This window comes from Saccostrea echinata, unplaced genomic scaffold (assembly GCF_033153115.1).
Source record: "Saccostrea echinata isolate AGI-Se365-2 ecotype Australia unplaced genomic scaffold, CSIRO_AGI_Sech_v1 ptg000001l, whole genome shotgun sequence".
NCBI classification, from domain to species: domain Eukaryota; kingdom Metazoa; phylum Mollusca; class Bivalvia; order Ostreida; family Ostreidae; genus Saccostrea; species Saccostrea echinata.
Window position 1 is genome coordinate 11,004,001 of NW_026889750.1, and position 15,308 is coordinate 11,019,308.

Sequence of the window (15,308 nt, forward strand, 5' to 3'; positions counted from 1 at the left end):
TATCTCTTTGTTTTTACAAATAAGTTATGTTTTACATGAACAGATCTAGAAGGGGGGGTTCCGGACCACTCCTTTGGAATTTGTACAGTTATTTAATGTATAAACTACACCAACTAAAAGTGACCTTGGACCCCCCCCCCCCACTAGAAAACGCGGATCCGTGTTTAGTTGGTATGAAAAGTCATAGATATGAAGATATTAAGCATAAGAAGTCAACCCCCCCTCCCCCCCCCCCCCCCCGCCGAAATAATTTTTCACGTTTAGGAAAGGAGTTTACGTTTGCGTTTTTGTTTTGTTTTTTCTTGTCAAGAAATTTCTGGGTTGGATTTTATTTACTGGGGTGGACCCCTCCTGGAAAAAAATTCCTGGATCCGCGCCTGGTTTTTTGAAAATTCACATAAATATCGATATAAATATGAAAATTTATTCAAACATGTGTGACAGTTGGCAGTAAGCAGTGAGCAGTTAGCAGTAAGCAGTGAGCAGTTGGCAGTAAGCAACTGGCTGTCGTATATGGAATTCCATACATATAACACCATTTTTTTAACATTTTCATTGTGTTTTTTCCATACATATCATATATATGTATCATAAGGATTGTGACGTAACAATAACTTTTAAACACTATGACGTCATTGCATTGTCTCAGAGATCTATGGGAGTTGCGACAGTGAATTTCGTTTGATAGTATTTCAAGCATTGAATCATGGCTTTCTTTGTCTTCAACTGGACTAAAAGAGAATACATCCTGACAGTATTGGCTTTGGTGATGCTCGTCATAACGTTCAAGCACAAAGAGTATTTCTGCTGGTAAGTAAGCCTTACAGAGGGAAACAAATACATGTCTTAATTGACGAAACGTGTGCACTATTTAATATTTAAGATGGGGAATGCTTATGAGTTGAATAAGCTCTAGTATGTTTCACTACTTTCTAAAGCAATATTTTTCCTTTAAAATTTGTTATATTCATCATTTTCATTGATATAGTGAAGAAAAGCCAATAAGTACTTTTGAGAAGTTTGGCATCTGGCTTGGTTTTGTGGAGGAGCCAGAGCCGTGTCCAGGGAAGGAGGACCTCTACAATGTGAGTATGGGGTTAATTATAAAATTACGACTCATTGAATTATAGCACCAATCTAAGTCATATTTATAAAGGTACCAGGGTTGTCTCTAAGACCCGGGGGCAGGGGAATTTCCCCTCCTATAATGATGTAATCCCTCGGTCATTTTGGTATTCCTCCTAATTTTCCCATTAGGGGAGGTACCCCCAGATCCCCACCTACTTTTTAAATGTTCCCTTCTATTAGTGACAACCCTGAGGTACCATACTATAAATGGATAATGATAATAGTTTGGATAAATTGATTGCCTCGCGGATATTTAATGAGTCCTTATGGTATAGGAGTCCATCGACGATCCGCCCCCCCCCCCCCTCCCCCCCCCCCCCCAAAAAAAAAGTAAAGCCCCGAGGCTTTTCTGAGCGTTACAGATTTTAGTTCAATAAATCATATAGGTAACATGCACCCTTTCCGGATCCCTTTCTACACTTTCTTTTGTCTCTGCGATTAACAGAATTAGCCCGTATGTGCTTGTATGGAGAAATTAGCACAGACCTTTAACTAAATTGTCAGTTTTATGTTTTCTCAAATAATTAAAATTTTCACATTTTTTAAAAAGATGGCTGTAGAAATGGGAGTTTCCTCTGTGGCTGTACTTGCTTGTACCGCTATATCCAAGATGTGGTACTGGTCCACATCTTTATTTGGACGCCTAACCCAGGCCATGAAGGGAGGTTTCCAGTACCTGATAGGTATGCATGGTAACTGATGTTTAATTAAGTCTGCATTCTTTTTTTTTTAAGTATAAACAATTGTAAATCTTATTGATTTTTTCTTGTCTTTTGAAGACCGTGTTCCATTTAAAAAGGCTACCACCTATACTTATCAGGTGACTCCTCCGAATTACAAGTATTTCTTGTGAGTATACCCAAACATTTGTCTCATATATCGGATTAACTAGATGATATTCACCTTAAGGGTGTAGTGATTACCAATATTTTATTTTTCCCGTAGTTTCCGTAACGCCTACGAACAAAGGAAAATTATAATGGTGATGAGAGAGGGAGATCTGAGCGAGGAGATTTTTGTGTTTTCCCCGGAAACAAAGAAGATGGAGTGCGTGTTGTGCTATAACAAATGGTGTCGTTAAATAATGGACTTTGTTATGTATATTATTGCAGTATTAACATTTAAAAAGTAAATTTCTATTAATCTTGAAGTTAACTGTATAAGGGATATTTATTATCGAGTTTTTATTTATTTACAACATAAAGCAAAGCTGATACTAATATTTAGATATAATTTTAGAAGAATAAATTTAATTGCATATATGAAAACTTTGTTTTCCTTAAATCATTAACCATTAACTACCATGTGATGTGTCCGACATCTCGAAGGTGTAGGACAGATCTTAGTATTTACCTTAGGGGCTCCCGACAATTTTGTTATCTACTCAATGGGGCTTGGCGCGGATCCAGAAATTTTTTCTAAGGGGGGGGGGGGGAGGTCCAACACAGTCATACGCATATATTTTCAATCTTTGTGAGATTTTTGCAAATTTTGGAGATTTTACCTAAAGTATACTTAAATGTTAGATGAAATATCGAAGAAAATTTTGTTATAATTGAGATTTAATTTTTCACCTTCATGTTTGTCGCACTATAGGCACTTCGCTCGCCTTTTGTGGCCATCTTCTTTTACGAGGGTTGTCCCAGAAAAACGCGAACTTTTTTAATATTTCAGAAGCTATTCGACCAAAACTAATAATTTTTTGCACGTTGTTGGAAAATGATAATTTCGGTATTTTGACAAAATATTTTAGGCTTGTGATGTCATAAGTATATAAAAACAGCATTTAAAGGGTGTTAAATATCGGTGGTCGGCGCACGGCAATTTTTTTTTTTTTTTTTTTTTTTTTTTTTTTTTTACTTTTTAAAGTAGCATTGTCAACGAAGTTTTCTTTATTACCAGGCTATACGGAAATATAATGTCACAAGATTTACCTCCATAAATACTCTTTGATCTGGTGTACTCGCATTTGAAAATTCATAAATTTGACATCATAAATGACAAATATATGACGTTATATGCCAAAACACTTTGAATTAGATATTGTCAAAATTGGTGACGTTTGGCGATAATGTGGAGCACGAAATTATTAAGCAGTACTGTGTCGAGCGAGATATGACTCCTATCCATACGATAAAAGAGACGTTAACGATGGAAAAACAAAAACATATATCTCGGACATAGGTTTATCCCTAGCTGAAGAGGTTTGAGGATGGCTTGACTGATAATCCGATAGAAGAGGCGTTTTGTAGACCAACAAAAATGAAGACAACCTGAAAGTCAGGAGATGGACGTCATAGGCCTAAGTGAAGGCGACCGCTAAACAATGTGAACTGTTAGGATTATTATCGGGATTAAGAAATTGTCTATTAAAAGAATTAATTCTGTAATCTTTTGGTAAAACTAGTATTTGAGATGCATAACTTGGTAAATAAAAGAAAATTAAATACAGTGCCGAATTTATGCTTAAATGAATTTTATCAGAAGCACATTTCCAGAATAAATTCACACGTTCTGACGTCGTCAGTGTTGCGCATACAACTGATTTGTAAAATTTGTTTACATAAGAGAAAAATGTTATTTTTGGAGATATTTCATTGAAATTTTTATGCTTTATTCAAAAAATGTTGATTATGATGTATGCCAGTTTTTAACTCTATAGTATCAGTTAAACAAAAGGTATTGAAAATGTTCGCGTATTTCTGGGACAACCCTCGTATACACTGAAACGAATCGGTGAGCAATTAAACTGTGTGAATTATTTTGGACCGTCCCCTTCCCCATTAACGTGCGTATAACTTTCAACTTCAAAAACCATTATATTTCCCTTGGTCTGTCTTATATAATTTTATAGAGGATATAGTAAAAAAAAAAAAAAAAAAAAAAAAACCTGCAAAAATGGTAATTTTTTTTTTACCAATTTCAAATGAGATAAATAAAATAAGGTCTTTTATCATGTTTATCAATCTTTTATGTTGAAATTTACATAAGTTAAACATACGGAAAGTTTTAAGAGTCACTTGCCCATCTACAATGTAGCAATTTTAATGAATTTTCAACCTCTGTTTTGAAAAGAGTCTTAAATAAGAGCAATTAAGTTTTTGAAACTGGTTTTAAAATTATTAATCAATTAATAATGAACGCTTCTTTGCATTCGTTGAAGTTTTAATGGCCAAACTGCCATTTATAGTGAATTAAATGGGTGTAAATTGTAGGCGGGAATCGAGAGTTAGAGTGCGTGGTTCTTAAATGAAAGTATGTAGTAAGTGAATGGCATATTGAAAAAACTCATCGGGCACGAACTTAAAGTCGGGTTCGGAGTTATTGTAATTCCAAGAACAAAACACGAACTCGTGGAGTTTCTCAAACATCACAAAACTTTCGTCATATTGAAATAATTTATATGAAAAGATGTACGACTTCTTTACTTAAAAGAAATACTTTAATATCTCATTGTGGCACATTAAATATGGATTGATTATAACGTGTCGAAGATTGGAAAACGGTAGGTTACCGTCATAATTTTTATCTATTTCTTACAAAAACATTTTTGTAAATAACTGCATATAAATAGCTTTATCAAGTTTTTTTGAATAGCTTAATAAAGCTATATAGCTATTTCAAGCTATATAGATAAATCAAGAGATTGTGTACAAGATGGTGATAGCAGCGTAGCTGAGCAATATCCACGGGAACTGGAAGTTGATGGAAATATTGAGTATGTGCATATGACTATGTAAAAAAGGATTTTTTTTTATACATGCACATACTCAATATTTACATTAACTTCCAGTGCCCGTGTGTATATCCTATATATGTCCCTGATGATAGGTGGTAAAAGAATATTGCATTACGGCCTACAAATTGATGACCGGAATCTGTTAAATTTAGATGGAATCTTTGAGACGGAATTCCACAAAGTTCCGTCTCCTCCTGTATTACACCTGGAATTTGTGGTTTCCAAGCAGAATATGCTTGGTGTCCAGCCAAATTCTGGGTGGAATCCGCCTCAGTTCTTCATACAGGTTATTCTCTATTGAGAAGTTGATGGCTTGTTTTATACTCCCCCTAAACTTCTCTACGAAAGGCCTAATAAAAGCAGTTCAGAAATTGACTAAATGAAGAACCAAACCGAGTCCCACTTCGATCGATGTTTTAGGATTGATGCATTATCATAGACATATTTTGGATGCACAGATGTTATTCTGTCATAGAAATGCAAATAAAATACCAATTCTGCTGACTTAAAACACGTTTTTAATGATAGAACACTTACTTGCGATATCTGTGTCGCCTGATTTGTTTATTTATTCAAAACTGCGTTTGAACCCGGGTTGACCTCTAAACAAGTCTAAAACTATTCCTCCGGATAACTATTTAACACTGGAACATTGAAGCTAATTTATCCGGAGAAAAAGTTTTAGACTTTTTTAGAGGTCAACTGAGTACAAATGCAGTTTTGAATGAATAAACGAATCCGGTGACACAGATATCGCAAGTAAGTGTTCTACCATGATAAATGTTTTTAAGTCAGCAGAATTGGTATTTTTAATCGCATTTCCATTGCAAAACAACATCTGTGCATCCAAAATATGTCTATGATAATGCATCAATCCTAAAACATCGATCGAAGTTGGACCCGGTTTGGTTCTTCATTTAGTCAATTTCTGAACTGCTTTTATTAGGCCTTTCATAGAGAAGTTGAGGGGGAGTATAAAACAAGCCATCAACTTCTCATTAGAGAATACATACAGGTATGAACTGAAGTATGCATGGTATGTATGCATACAAGTTCAGTCAATAATATAATATTCCTAATTGAGTTTTTATAGTGTAATTGATTTTGAATATTAATCTTACTTCACCAGTAAAAGACAAACACTGAAAAAATTTACTGTTTATTACTTTTATAGCATGTTTAGAAATGCTTGAGTTGAACAAATACTTACATCAATACATAGATCATTAGTCTTCTTCTTCCAGTAATGTGCCTGTCTCCAATGTTGGGCATTTTTGCACATGTATGTACTGTAGTCATTTATTTTGTTTTTTAGTCCTACAAAATGAGCAGCTCTATGATGGAGATAACCTTCCTTGGGACAGGGTCTGCCTATCCCTCCCCTTCTCGGGGAGCCTCGTGTGTCATCCTTAAAATGGGTATGTCATGAGAGTTGTTAAAATAAACCGTGGACCTTGGAAGTTGTATTAAGGACATTGGCAAGTCAAGATTTTCCGGAGAAAAAAGGCTTAATACATGGGTTTTTTCACTTATTAAATGGTGCTTGAGAGTGATCTACAGTGTAGATCTTTAATAAGCGGTGAAAACCAATTAAAGCCAATATTTACAGAGGTAAACAAAAGCATGTGTACTTCCTTCAATGGGTAGAATCATCTATACAGCAAAAAAGAAAAGTAGTAATGGCTTTGTTGTACATTGTATTCAGGGGACAAAGAGCGAACAGGTCGTCATTTACCATAGTTGTGCTCAGTATGCTGGGAAGGGCAAATATGTGACATATGCTGAAAGGTAGACCAACTGAGATCAGTTCCTAAATTGTAGGAAGGAAGCAGCATTTAGTAACAACGAATGAAAATTGAAGTAAATCCATGCCAATATTTTTATGGCAATGTGTTTCAATCAATTCAGTCAATTAAATGACAGAATCAATCAACCAGTCTGACTCTCTTGACCATTATGAATAATATGTAATTATAGCTGTTAAGGGCAGTAACTCAAAAATAAAGATCGGTGCTGGTATGTCCATGTCTTGTTTCTATAATATACATTTTCAGTCAAAATATCTAGAAGTCATAGGAAATGAAGATACAATAATGTATATAATACAAAAACTATATGAAATATTAGTGGGTTTAGGAGAAATATTATGGTGAAAAAATTATGTAGGTCCCTTTTATCAAGCTTTTACATAGGAAATGCATTGAGAATTCCAAAAACACTGATTTGACAAAATCTAAAAAAAGAAGGTTGGCTTGGTAGGTTAAACAATCCAGAATATAGCCTATTTAGTACAATTAAATCTACTCAAGAGTTCTTGAAAAATTCTATACGATAACCAGGAACCTTGCCAATGTCCTTAAATCTTTTGAAGTGCCTGAAAGTATTTTTATTGAAATTTGCCCTTAACCTTTTTCATGTATCATATTCCTCAGTATGTGTTAAAATAACATGAAAAACTCCAATAAGTTACCATACCACAAAATAAATGAGCAACATGTACCTACATGTATGTTATATGTTATACAAGTAACATGTATAACATACATGTACTGGCTATTACAAGTCTAGAGATATATTTTATCTATTCTGGTTTTAAGCATCATAGGGCTTGTGCATAAGCTTGTACAGAACTGAGGCTTAAGGATATAATTAATGAGCAAATAAATAGTATTAATTTATACTGATCCTGATGATGGTTAGTTTGTTTTATAGGGGAATTATCTTTATCATCTTTATTAAGATATCCATTAATTTCTGATAAGTTTTTATTGAAACAGCTTTATTCAATAATTTGTTTTTCATACAGAAAGAAGGATTAAAATGAAAGCAAATTTATACCTTTTTATTGATATATTAAAACATGTTTCTTACTGTCCTTTTGTATCTTGTATTTCTTGTTAAAGATGATGGGTCTTGGATGTTTGATTGTGGAGAAGGATCTCAGATACAACTACAAAAGAGCAAGGTCAAGGCTGGAAAAGTCAACAAAATATTTATTTCTCATCTCCATGGTGATCATGTAAGTTGTAAATATGCAAGCAATGTACTTAGTCTGATTTCTTTACTGACAGAGATTGGGGCAGAGTTCTGTTTAAACCCACACTTTTGATTAGTTTTGAATGATGTTATTTGCTTCAGTGTGTCAGTGTCTGTATGTCCTAGCGCTTCCATCTTTTTATCTGTTAACAAGTCATACAAAACTGTATTCCATTCTGCACTATTTATTCAATCTTTCATTGACCAAGTGCAAGTGATTCTAAAAAGGTTTTTTTTTTTTTTTTTTAAATTCTGTCTAGAGTATTATTACTGTTATTCTTGATACACTGTACAACTCTTTAGTTCTTATCTGCTGATGTGATGCTAGTAAATTACAAAGAAGTTTACTGCCTTCACATCAATTAAGAAGTTAAAACTCATAATTGATTTATTTTGAGGTTTGATTTCTTTCCCACCACTAGTACAGTGCCGGTACTAGTACAGATAGATTCATTCAATGAAATATTAAACCTTACAACGTGTACTCTTTATTTTAGTGATGATATCTGTACTTATAATTTAAAAAGTTGACATATATGGAAGACTCTGTCAGTTTTGCCCTTTTAAAAGATGATCAAGGCTGTAAGTGTTGGGTTTTTATACATGATGTAAGGAGAGAACTTTTTATGTAAACATTTCTGTGTATTGTTTGTAGATGTTTGGGTTACCAGGGTTACTGTGTACCATCAGTGGAAATAACCAAAGGTCAGAGCCACTAGAAATCTATGGACCAGTTGGCTTACGCAAGTTCATAAGAACCAGTTTAGAACTGTCACGAACCATACTCGGCTTTGCATACCTTGTTCATGAAATGAAAGTTTTACCATGTCAGATACCCAGTGAAATTCAGGTAGTGTTTTATCATAGCATTTAGTTTATTAATAACAGAACTTTTATTTAGATGCCAAAATTATCAACTTATTTTATTAAAAAAAGACAACATTCAAATATCAATCAGGTGTGAACATAGCACAACATGGCTGTATGACCAGAGACTGGTTACTTGTGATATATTGGGTGGATGTATGACCAGAGACTGGTTACTTGTGATATTGGATGGATGTATGACCAGAGACTGGTTACTTGTGATATATTGGGTGACTAGAGACTGGTTTCTTGTGATATATTGGGGGGATGTATGACCAGAGACTGGTTACTTGTGATATATTGGTTGACTAGAGACTGGTTACTTGTGATATATTGGGTGATTAGAGACTGGTTACTTGTGATATATTGGGTGACTAGAGACTGGTTTCTTGTGATATATTGGGGGGATGTATGACTAGAGACTGGTTACTTGTGATATATTGGGTGACTAGAGACTGGTTTCTTGTGATATACTTGGGGGATGTATGACCAGAGACTGGTTACTTGTGATATATTGGGTGACCAGAGACTGGTTACTTGTGATATATTGGGTGACTAGAGGTTGGTTACTTGTGATATATTGGGGGGATGTATGACCAGAGACTGGTTACTTGTGATATTGGGCGGAATATTGAAAGGGATTTGATTTGTAGCTTCGTGGATATTTCAATAAAAAAATACTTGGCCAACAAATGTATTTTAACTTCTTGTCCAAACTCTGATTCTGAAAAATGCCAAATTTAAATCCATGATTAAGTATTTATGGGAAAAGGGGAACATGACATGTATTTCTATAGATACCATATATAGAAATGTCAGGGTTTCCATGAAATCTCATTTTTATACCATTTTGATATTGGTATCTTGATGTAAGTGAGAAAATATTTAGCTAGATTACAGTAAAAAAAAAAACTCAGAATAATGGATCATATCACTAATGATAAGGTTAATATAAGAGAAAATTTTCACAGTTGTTTTTAAATAAAAAGTATTTAATGTTTAATGTCTATTTAGAAATGGAAAGTTGAAGAGTCATGTGACTCACTTAGCCTTCATCCAAACGAAAGAAAAGGGCGACTGATACAAGCAGACCAAGATAATGTCTGGACACTGTAAGAAATAACTCCTCAACTGAAATCAATATTCTACTTTTGTTAAATATGACATTAATGTAAATTTCAAAGATTAAATTACCGGTATATGGAAGTCAGAAGGAAATAAATTAAGTATATGTGAATGAATAAGAGTTATCTTTCTTTCCATACTTTTGATTTTAACCATTTATACACTTACAGGTATTCTAATGACAAAATCTCAGTGAAGGCAGTCTACCTCCAACACAGAATTCCCTCCTTTGGTTTTTGTGTACATGAAGCCTCCTCCCCTGGAAAGTTTGTACTTCCTATCAAATTAATACTCTGATATATGCATGATATACATACAGTAAAATGTGTCCAATAGAATATTTAAGTATTTTAGATTTAATTGTATGTAATTAAGATTTAATGTTTATGTATATATTGATAATGGTTTTCAGACTTGATATATCCAGACTGACATTACAAGGGGTGAAGCCTGGACCGTGGTGTAAAGAAGTCAAGGAAGGAAAAGTTGTCACTCTGCCTGATGGAAGAAAGGTCTCCTTTTTTTCTCTTTTTTTTGCTTGCAAACAGATGTAAATATTTCTTCTTTTGTAAAATATTTGTAAATAATGATAATTTTTGTAGACTATACAAGTACCTTGATAATCCTTGCACAAAGAAACAAATCTGGTCAACTGATTGCAGACTGCACAGCCTATCATTAGAGTTCTAACCAATTAATCAGTCAGCATTTGCCTTTGCTAATTACCAAAGTAATTTTTTTGGCTAAGGTTATCTACACATACTCTTAAATTTGGTGATAACAAAGAAAAAAGAAAGTCGAATTCTATTTATGTATGTGTATATTAAAGTTGCATAATGAGTCTAAACCATGTGTTTCTTTTAAGAAAATTGTATCACAAAACAAAAGATTTCTTTGAAATATGAATATAGCGAAGTTTTGACAACTCAACTGCGCTGTAAAGCAAGAAAAAAACTGCAAAATATAAGTGCCGGAAAAACAAATGTTGTATCATCTATCGCTTTGTTTTTATCGTCAATGTCAACAATGTCAAGGTCATGCATCCTTTATTTTTAGCGTGAAACTTGTAAACAACACTGAATTGGAACAAGCAGAAGTAAGGAATAAGTTATGATCATCTTTTTTGAAGATTGTATCAAAATTATCAGTCATCCGACATTTATATCTATGGAATTGAAACCATGGTAAATTCTTCAACTTTTCAGCGCATGCGTACAATAAAGAGGAGGAAGTGAAGCAATATTTTTGTGATGGGTTATACAGAGATTTTTTTTACTTTTATTTTTCTCCATTGAATTAGATTTTTTAGGTTCTGAAACCTGTAATTTTCTGAAACCTAATATCTTCAAGAACTGAACAAAATTTGCATGTGTCATGCAAAAATTCTACTGTTGTCAATTTTCCCGTTTGTCCGTCACAGTGTCACTTTAAAACATTTATTTGATGCATATCTGAAATTCTTTTGAAGCTAATGACTCAATTTACATGTACCAAAGATGCAGTATCCTGTAAAAGAGGGGAAATAACTCACAGTGTTTATATTCTTGCTCTCAGTTACTTCAAGAAACAGTGAATTATTCAAATTGAAAGGGCATTACACAAATGTTGAAGACACAAATTAAAACACAAGCACTTACCGTATATACTCGCCTATAAGTCGGTTTTTTTGGAGTTAAACTTTGGTCCAAAATTCTTTATCCGACTTATACGCGAGTCATAAAAAGATTGCTATTTTAGCAGGTCAATCCCTCCAATTTAAGCTTAAAAAATACAACCAACTTATAGGCGGACCGACTTATAGGCGAGTATATACGGTAGCTGCCAAAGGAAGACTAGGCAAATTTTACTACTGCTTATTAAAAACCTCTATACAATAGCTAAAAAGCAAATCTATAGTCATTTGGTCACTTACATCCCTTTGGTTCCCTCATTTTCTAATTTGAATTGGTAAATGTTTCACAGATAGATCCTGCTGATGTTGTGGGACCTCCCAAGCCTGGCCGTAAGGTGATAATCCTTGGGGACACCTGTAACTCCTCAGAGATCTACACTGTGGGGATGGATGCCGATGTTATCATACATGAAGCCACTCTACAGAACTCTCTAAAGGACATGGCTCTGGAGAAGGGTCACTCTACCCCAGGTAAATATTTTATTGCATATAGGCGTGTGAAGAAGTCACTTTTATTACACTCCAATCAAGAAATCTTATCAATTTGATATGTGTCACTGAAAAATGTTTTTCATTCTCCTTGCAGTAAATTAAGTAAGTTTGATTATGATATCTGTTATTGGAATAAGTATCAAATATACAGTTAAGAATGCATAATTTGAAGACTAAAGAGATGCATGATAAATTTTTAAAAATCCAAGTCTAAAGAGAATATGCAAAGACAATGTACAGTGTACATGTGGTATAAAAAAAAATTGACAGAAATGGCAGCTGAGGTGGCAAAGGACTTGAATGCCCGATTGCTTGTTTTGACCCACTTCAGCCAGAGATACATGCCAGTGTCGGACGAATACGAGGTATAGTGCATGTATATGATAAAAAACAAAAAGAAATGTATTTTTACTTCATTTATAGTATTCAGATAATAAAATTTGATAAAAACACATCCTTTATTCAATGATATTCCTTGAGTTTTATGACATTACTGTTAACATTAGAAATTCATATTGAGCTTATTTGCTTAGAATTTGTTTAATTTACCAAACCTTGCACGCAAATCTATTACTATTAAGGTTTTTTTTTGTTCTTTTTGTTTGGTAAGGAGGAAGAATCTGTATCCATTCTGCTTAAAGAAGCAGAGGAAATCATGGGAGCAGAGCGTGTAATAGCAGCTGAGGATTTCCTCTCCATTACAGTTCCAATACGTCAGTCCCCAACCAAAGACAAAGCTGAGGATAGTGTGCCTAACCTAGCAATATTTAAACAGTCTTCAGCTCTCAAGCGAGATCATGCTGAAAATCTAGAAAATGAAAAGAACTTTCTGAGAGAAAATGGAAAAGAATGCGAAAGAACTTATACAGAAGAATCAAGGGTCAAAAGATTAAAAATAGAAGAGACCACATAGTGATATTAAAGGAATATTTGTTTGTATCTGAATTGATATGATTTGTAGTTAAAAACATTTTTTTTTTCAATATGAATATAGGACTACAAATAATAATAACATTATTAAGAAAATATACAAGACTTTGTTCTTGAATGAGATAACTGAACTGTAAATTCACAATATTGACTAAAGTTGACTAAATATTTTTTTCTTGTTACTTGTTAAAATGTGCTATTGATCAGTAATTTTAAATTCAAGCTAATAAATTTGGGGAAAAAACATTATTTTCTTCAGCTGGTCTATTTGTGTCAAAGCTTAGATCCTACTCTTGATGTGTGTACCAAATTATTTTTTTAACAAGAATTATCGTTACATACTTAAGCATATATACACTGTAGATCACAAATTTTGGTTACACCTTATTTTAGTGAGAAAACTATTTGGTATAATAAGTGAGACAATTTTTTCAAAAATATTATTTTTTGATGTACGTACAGTGGCTGCAACGTTATTGTTGATAAACCAATCGTGTAGAATCGTTCGTGTAACGTGCGTGATCGTTCGTGTAACGTGCGAGATTGTGCGTGTATCAGACTCAATCGTTTGCGGTTTTAATCGTGCGTGATCGTGCGTTAAGAAACGTGTAAATTTTGTTTTGTAAGTTTTTATCGGAATGTTATTTGTTATACAAGCATTTCGCTTCTCTGTTTTTTTTTCAATCCAAATAAAATAAATGAAGTGCGATTTACATAATTGAAAGCAGAACGAACTAATTATCGCTTGGAAATAAGCAATATAGTAAGTCGTACAATATTGTGTCCTCGTCAAATAGCGTGATTTTTTCTGATAAACCGTACTTAGATGTTTAAGGATTTTTTCTCTGATGATAATTATGTTAACTGCTAATTATGGTCAAGATATTTTTAAAATCAATAGATCAAAAATAGATATTTTTACAAATAAATAAATAAACAATTCTCAATGCTTACATAAATATATAGTCGGCGAATGTACATGTACACGATATGATTGTCGGGGTTTCCTTTATCAGTGTTTATCTCTGGAGCTTACTTTTAATTATTTTTTTTATAATTTCTGCAAATAAATGATTTGTAAAATAATTGTTAATTTTAGAGATTTACAAATGAAAATATGTATATAACTTATAAATTAATCCATTTTAATGCCTTTTTTTTTTTTCAAACTTATCCCTTTCTGCATATTGTGAAATCCAATTCAATCTTAAATAATTAATAAGTCTTACATGAATTTAGTTCTAGAAATATCCATTTCTACTTTTTTTCATTTTTCAAAGTCGATCAAATAATATCAATAATTATTTGAAATCTAAACTAAGTATTTTTTTTTTTATTTTTTTTTTATTGCCCCAGCGATATATAAGATTCATGGATGGCGCCAAGGTTGGAGAGCCCTGGATTCACCAAACTTACAAGCATAAAATATAGCCAATAGTAATGATGACAGTCACATGGCACTATAGTAAATAAACTACCACATATAATGCACTACTAATATAAACACTGTATATTTTAATATTCAACCAGGACAATTTTTCATTGAAAAAAAAAATATGTAAACAAATCCTTTCACACCCCATGCATCCAATATGTGTTTGTATTTACCAGAAAAGTTATCAAAATAATGAATCACATAGTAATTTTAAACAAGTACAATTTTAACCAACATTAGAAAACAGTGAAGAAAAAAGACCTCATCTCTTTTCAAATAAAGCCAATTCATTATTCTTTTTATACATAAATTTTTTCAATTTTATAATAATGATTGATTTCCTTTTTTGCTCCTTCTATGGTTGGTAGTGACTTACAAATTCTTTTCTTATAAATATGCCTTTTTACTATACATATTAAAAGATTCAAAATAATATGATATTTACCTTCTCTACCAAATATAACATCAATTATGTTTATTTCAGTATTGTGCTCTGTTTTATAATTGATCCATTCTACTAGTTTACTCCATAATATATCAACATATAAACATTCCCAAAACAAGTGGGTTATAGACTCAGGAATAAAAGTAAACTAAGTATTAACTGAAGCCTTATTTCGTTTTGAAAATATCCATTCCTAAAGAATTTGAACTATTTTGCGTGAAGAATCGTGCGTTTGCGTTAGCAATCGTGTAAGATCGTGTAATGTGTAGAATCGTGTGCGTGAAGGATCGTTCGTGTAATAGATTTTATCGTGCGTTAATCGTGCGGAATCGTTCGTGTAACGTGATCGTTCGTGTAAGTTGTCAACAATAACGTTGCAGCCACTGTGATTTTTATGATAAGATTAAGAATGAAATTTTGGTGAGCAAAGGGTCTAACA

General features: G+C 33.0%; 2 protein-coding genes across 3 annotated transcripts in view; both read left to right on the forward strand.

The window, feature by feature from the left end:
* The window catches only part of LOC133185180 (zinc phosphodiesterase ELAC protein 1-like), a 295,055-nt gene extending 281,918 nt beyond the window's left edge, over positions 1–13,137 (forward strand). The window contains exons 1-10 of one of the 2 annotated variants that reach the window (XM_061320260.1): positions 4,497–4,633; positions 6,183–6,285; positions 7,771–7,886; positions 8,559–8,753; positions 9,785–9,882; positions 10,066–10,161; positions 10,308–10,407; positions 11,858–12,038; positions 12,330–12,424; positions 12,670–13,136. In XM_061320260.1, the coding sequence (XP_061176244.1) occupies positions 6,192–6,285; positions 7,771–7,886; positions 8,559–8,753; positions 9,785–9,882; positions 10,066–10,161; positions 10,308–10,407; positions 11,858–12,038; positions 12,330–12,424; positions 12,670–12,972 (1,278 nt within the window). In that variant the 5' untranslated portion in view covers positions 4,497–4,633; positions 6,183–6,191 and the 3' untranslated portion in view covers positions 12,973–13,136. Of the gene's footprint in view, positions 1–4,496; positions 4,634–6,182; positions 6,286–7,770; positions 7,887–8,558; positions 8,754–9,784; positions 9,883–10,065; positions 10,162–10,307; positions 10,408–11,857; positions 12,039–12,329; positions 12,425–12,669 lie in introns of those variants that run through there. The other variant, XM_061320270.1, reaches the window with a different exon arrangement.
* LOC133188202 (uncharacterized) lies at positions 671–2,340 on the forward strand. The gene is made up of 5 exons (XM_061323611.1): positions 671–810; positions 989–1,085; positions 1,679–1,811; positions 1,908–1,977; positions 2,074–2,340. The coding sequence occupies exons 1-5, from the start codon at positions 707–709 to the stop codon at positions 2,207–2,209; spliced, it is 540 nt and encodes a 179-aa protein (XP_061179595.1). The 5' UTR covers positions 671–706; the 3' UTR covers positions 2,210–2,340.
* Positions 13,138–15,308: the final 2,171 nt, after the last annotated feature.

What these genes read in the sequence shown, in the direction of transcription:
- LOC133188202 (XM_061323611.1), top strand. Translation starts at nt 707, where the DNA reads ATGGCTTTCTTTGTCTTCAACTGGACTAAAAGAGAATACATCCTGACA. An exon ending in GGAAGGAGGACCTCTACAAT is followed by an intron (nt 1,086 to 1,678) that starts GTGAGTATGGGG and finishes TTTTTTAAAAAG; the next exon opens with ATGGCTGTAGAAATGGGAGT. An exon ending in AGGTTTCCAGTACCTGATAG is followed by an intron (nt 1,812 to 1,907) that starts GTATGCATGGTA and finishes TGTCTTTTGAAG; the next exon opens with ACCGTGTTCCATTTAAAAAG.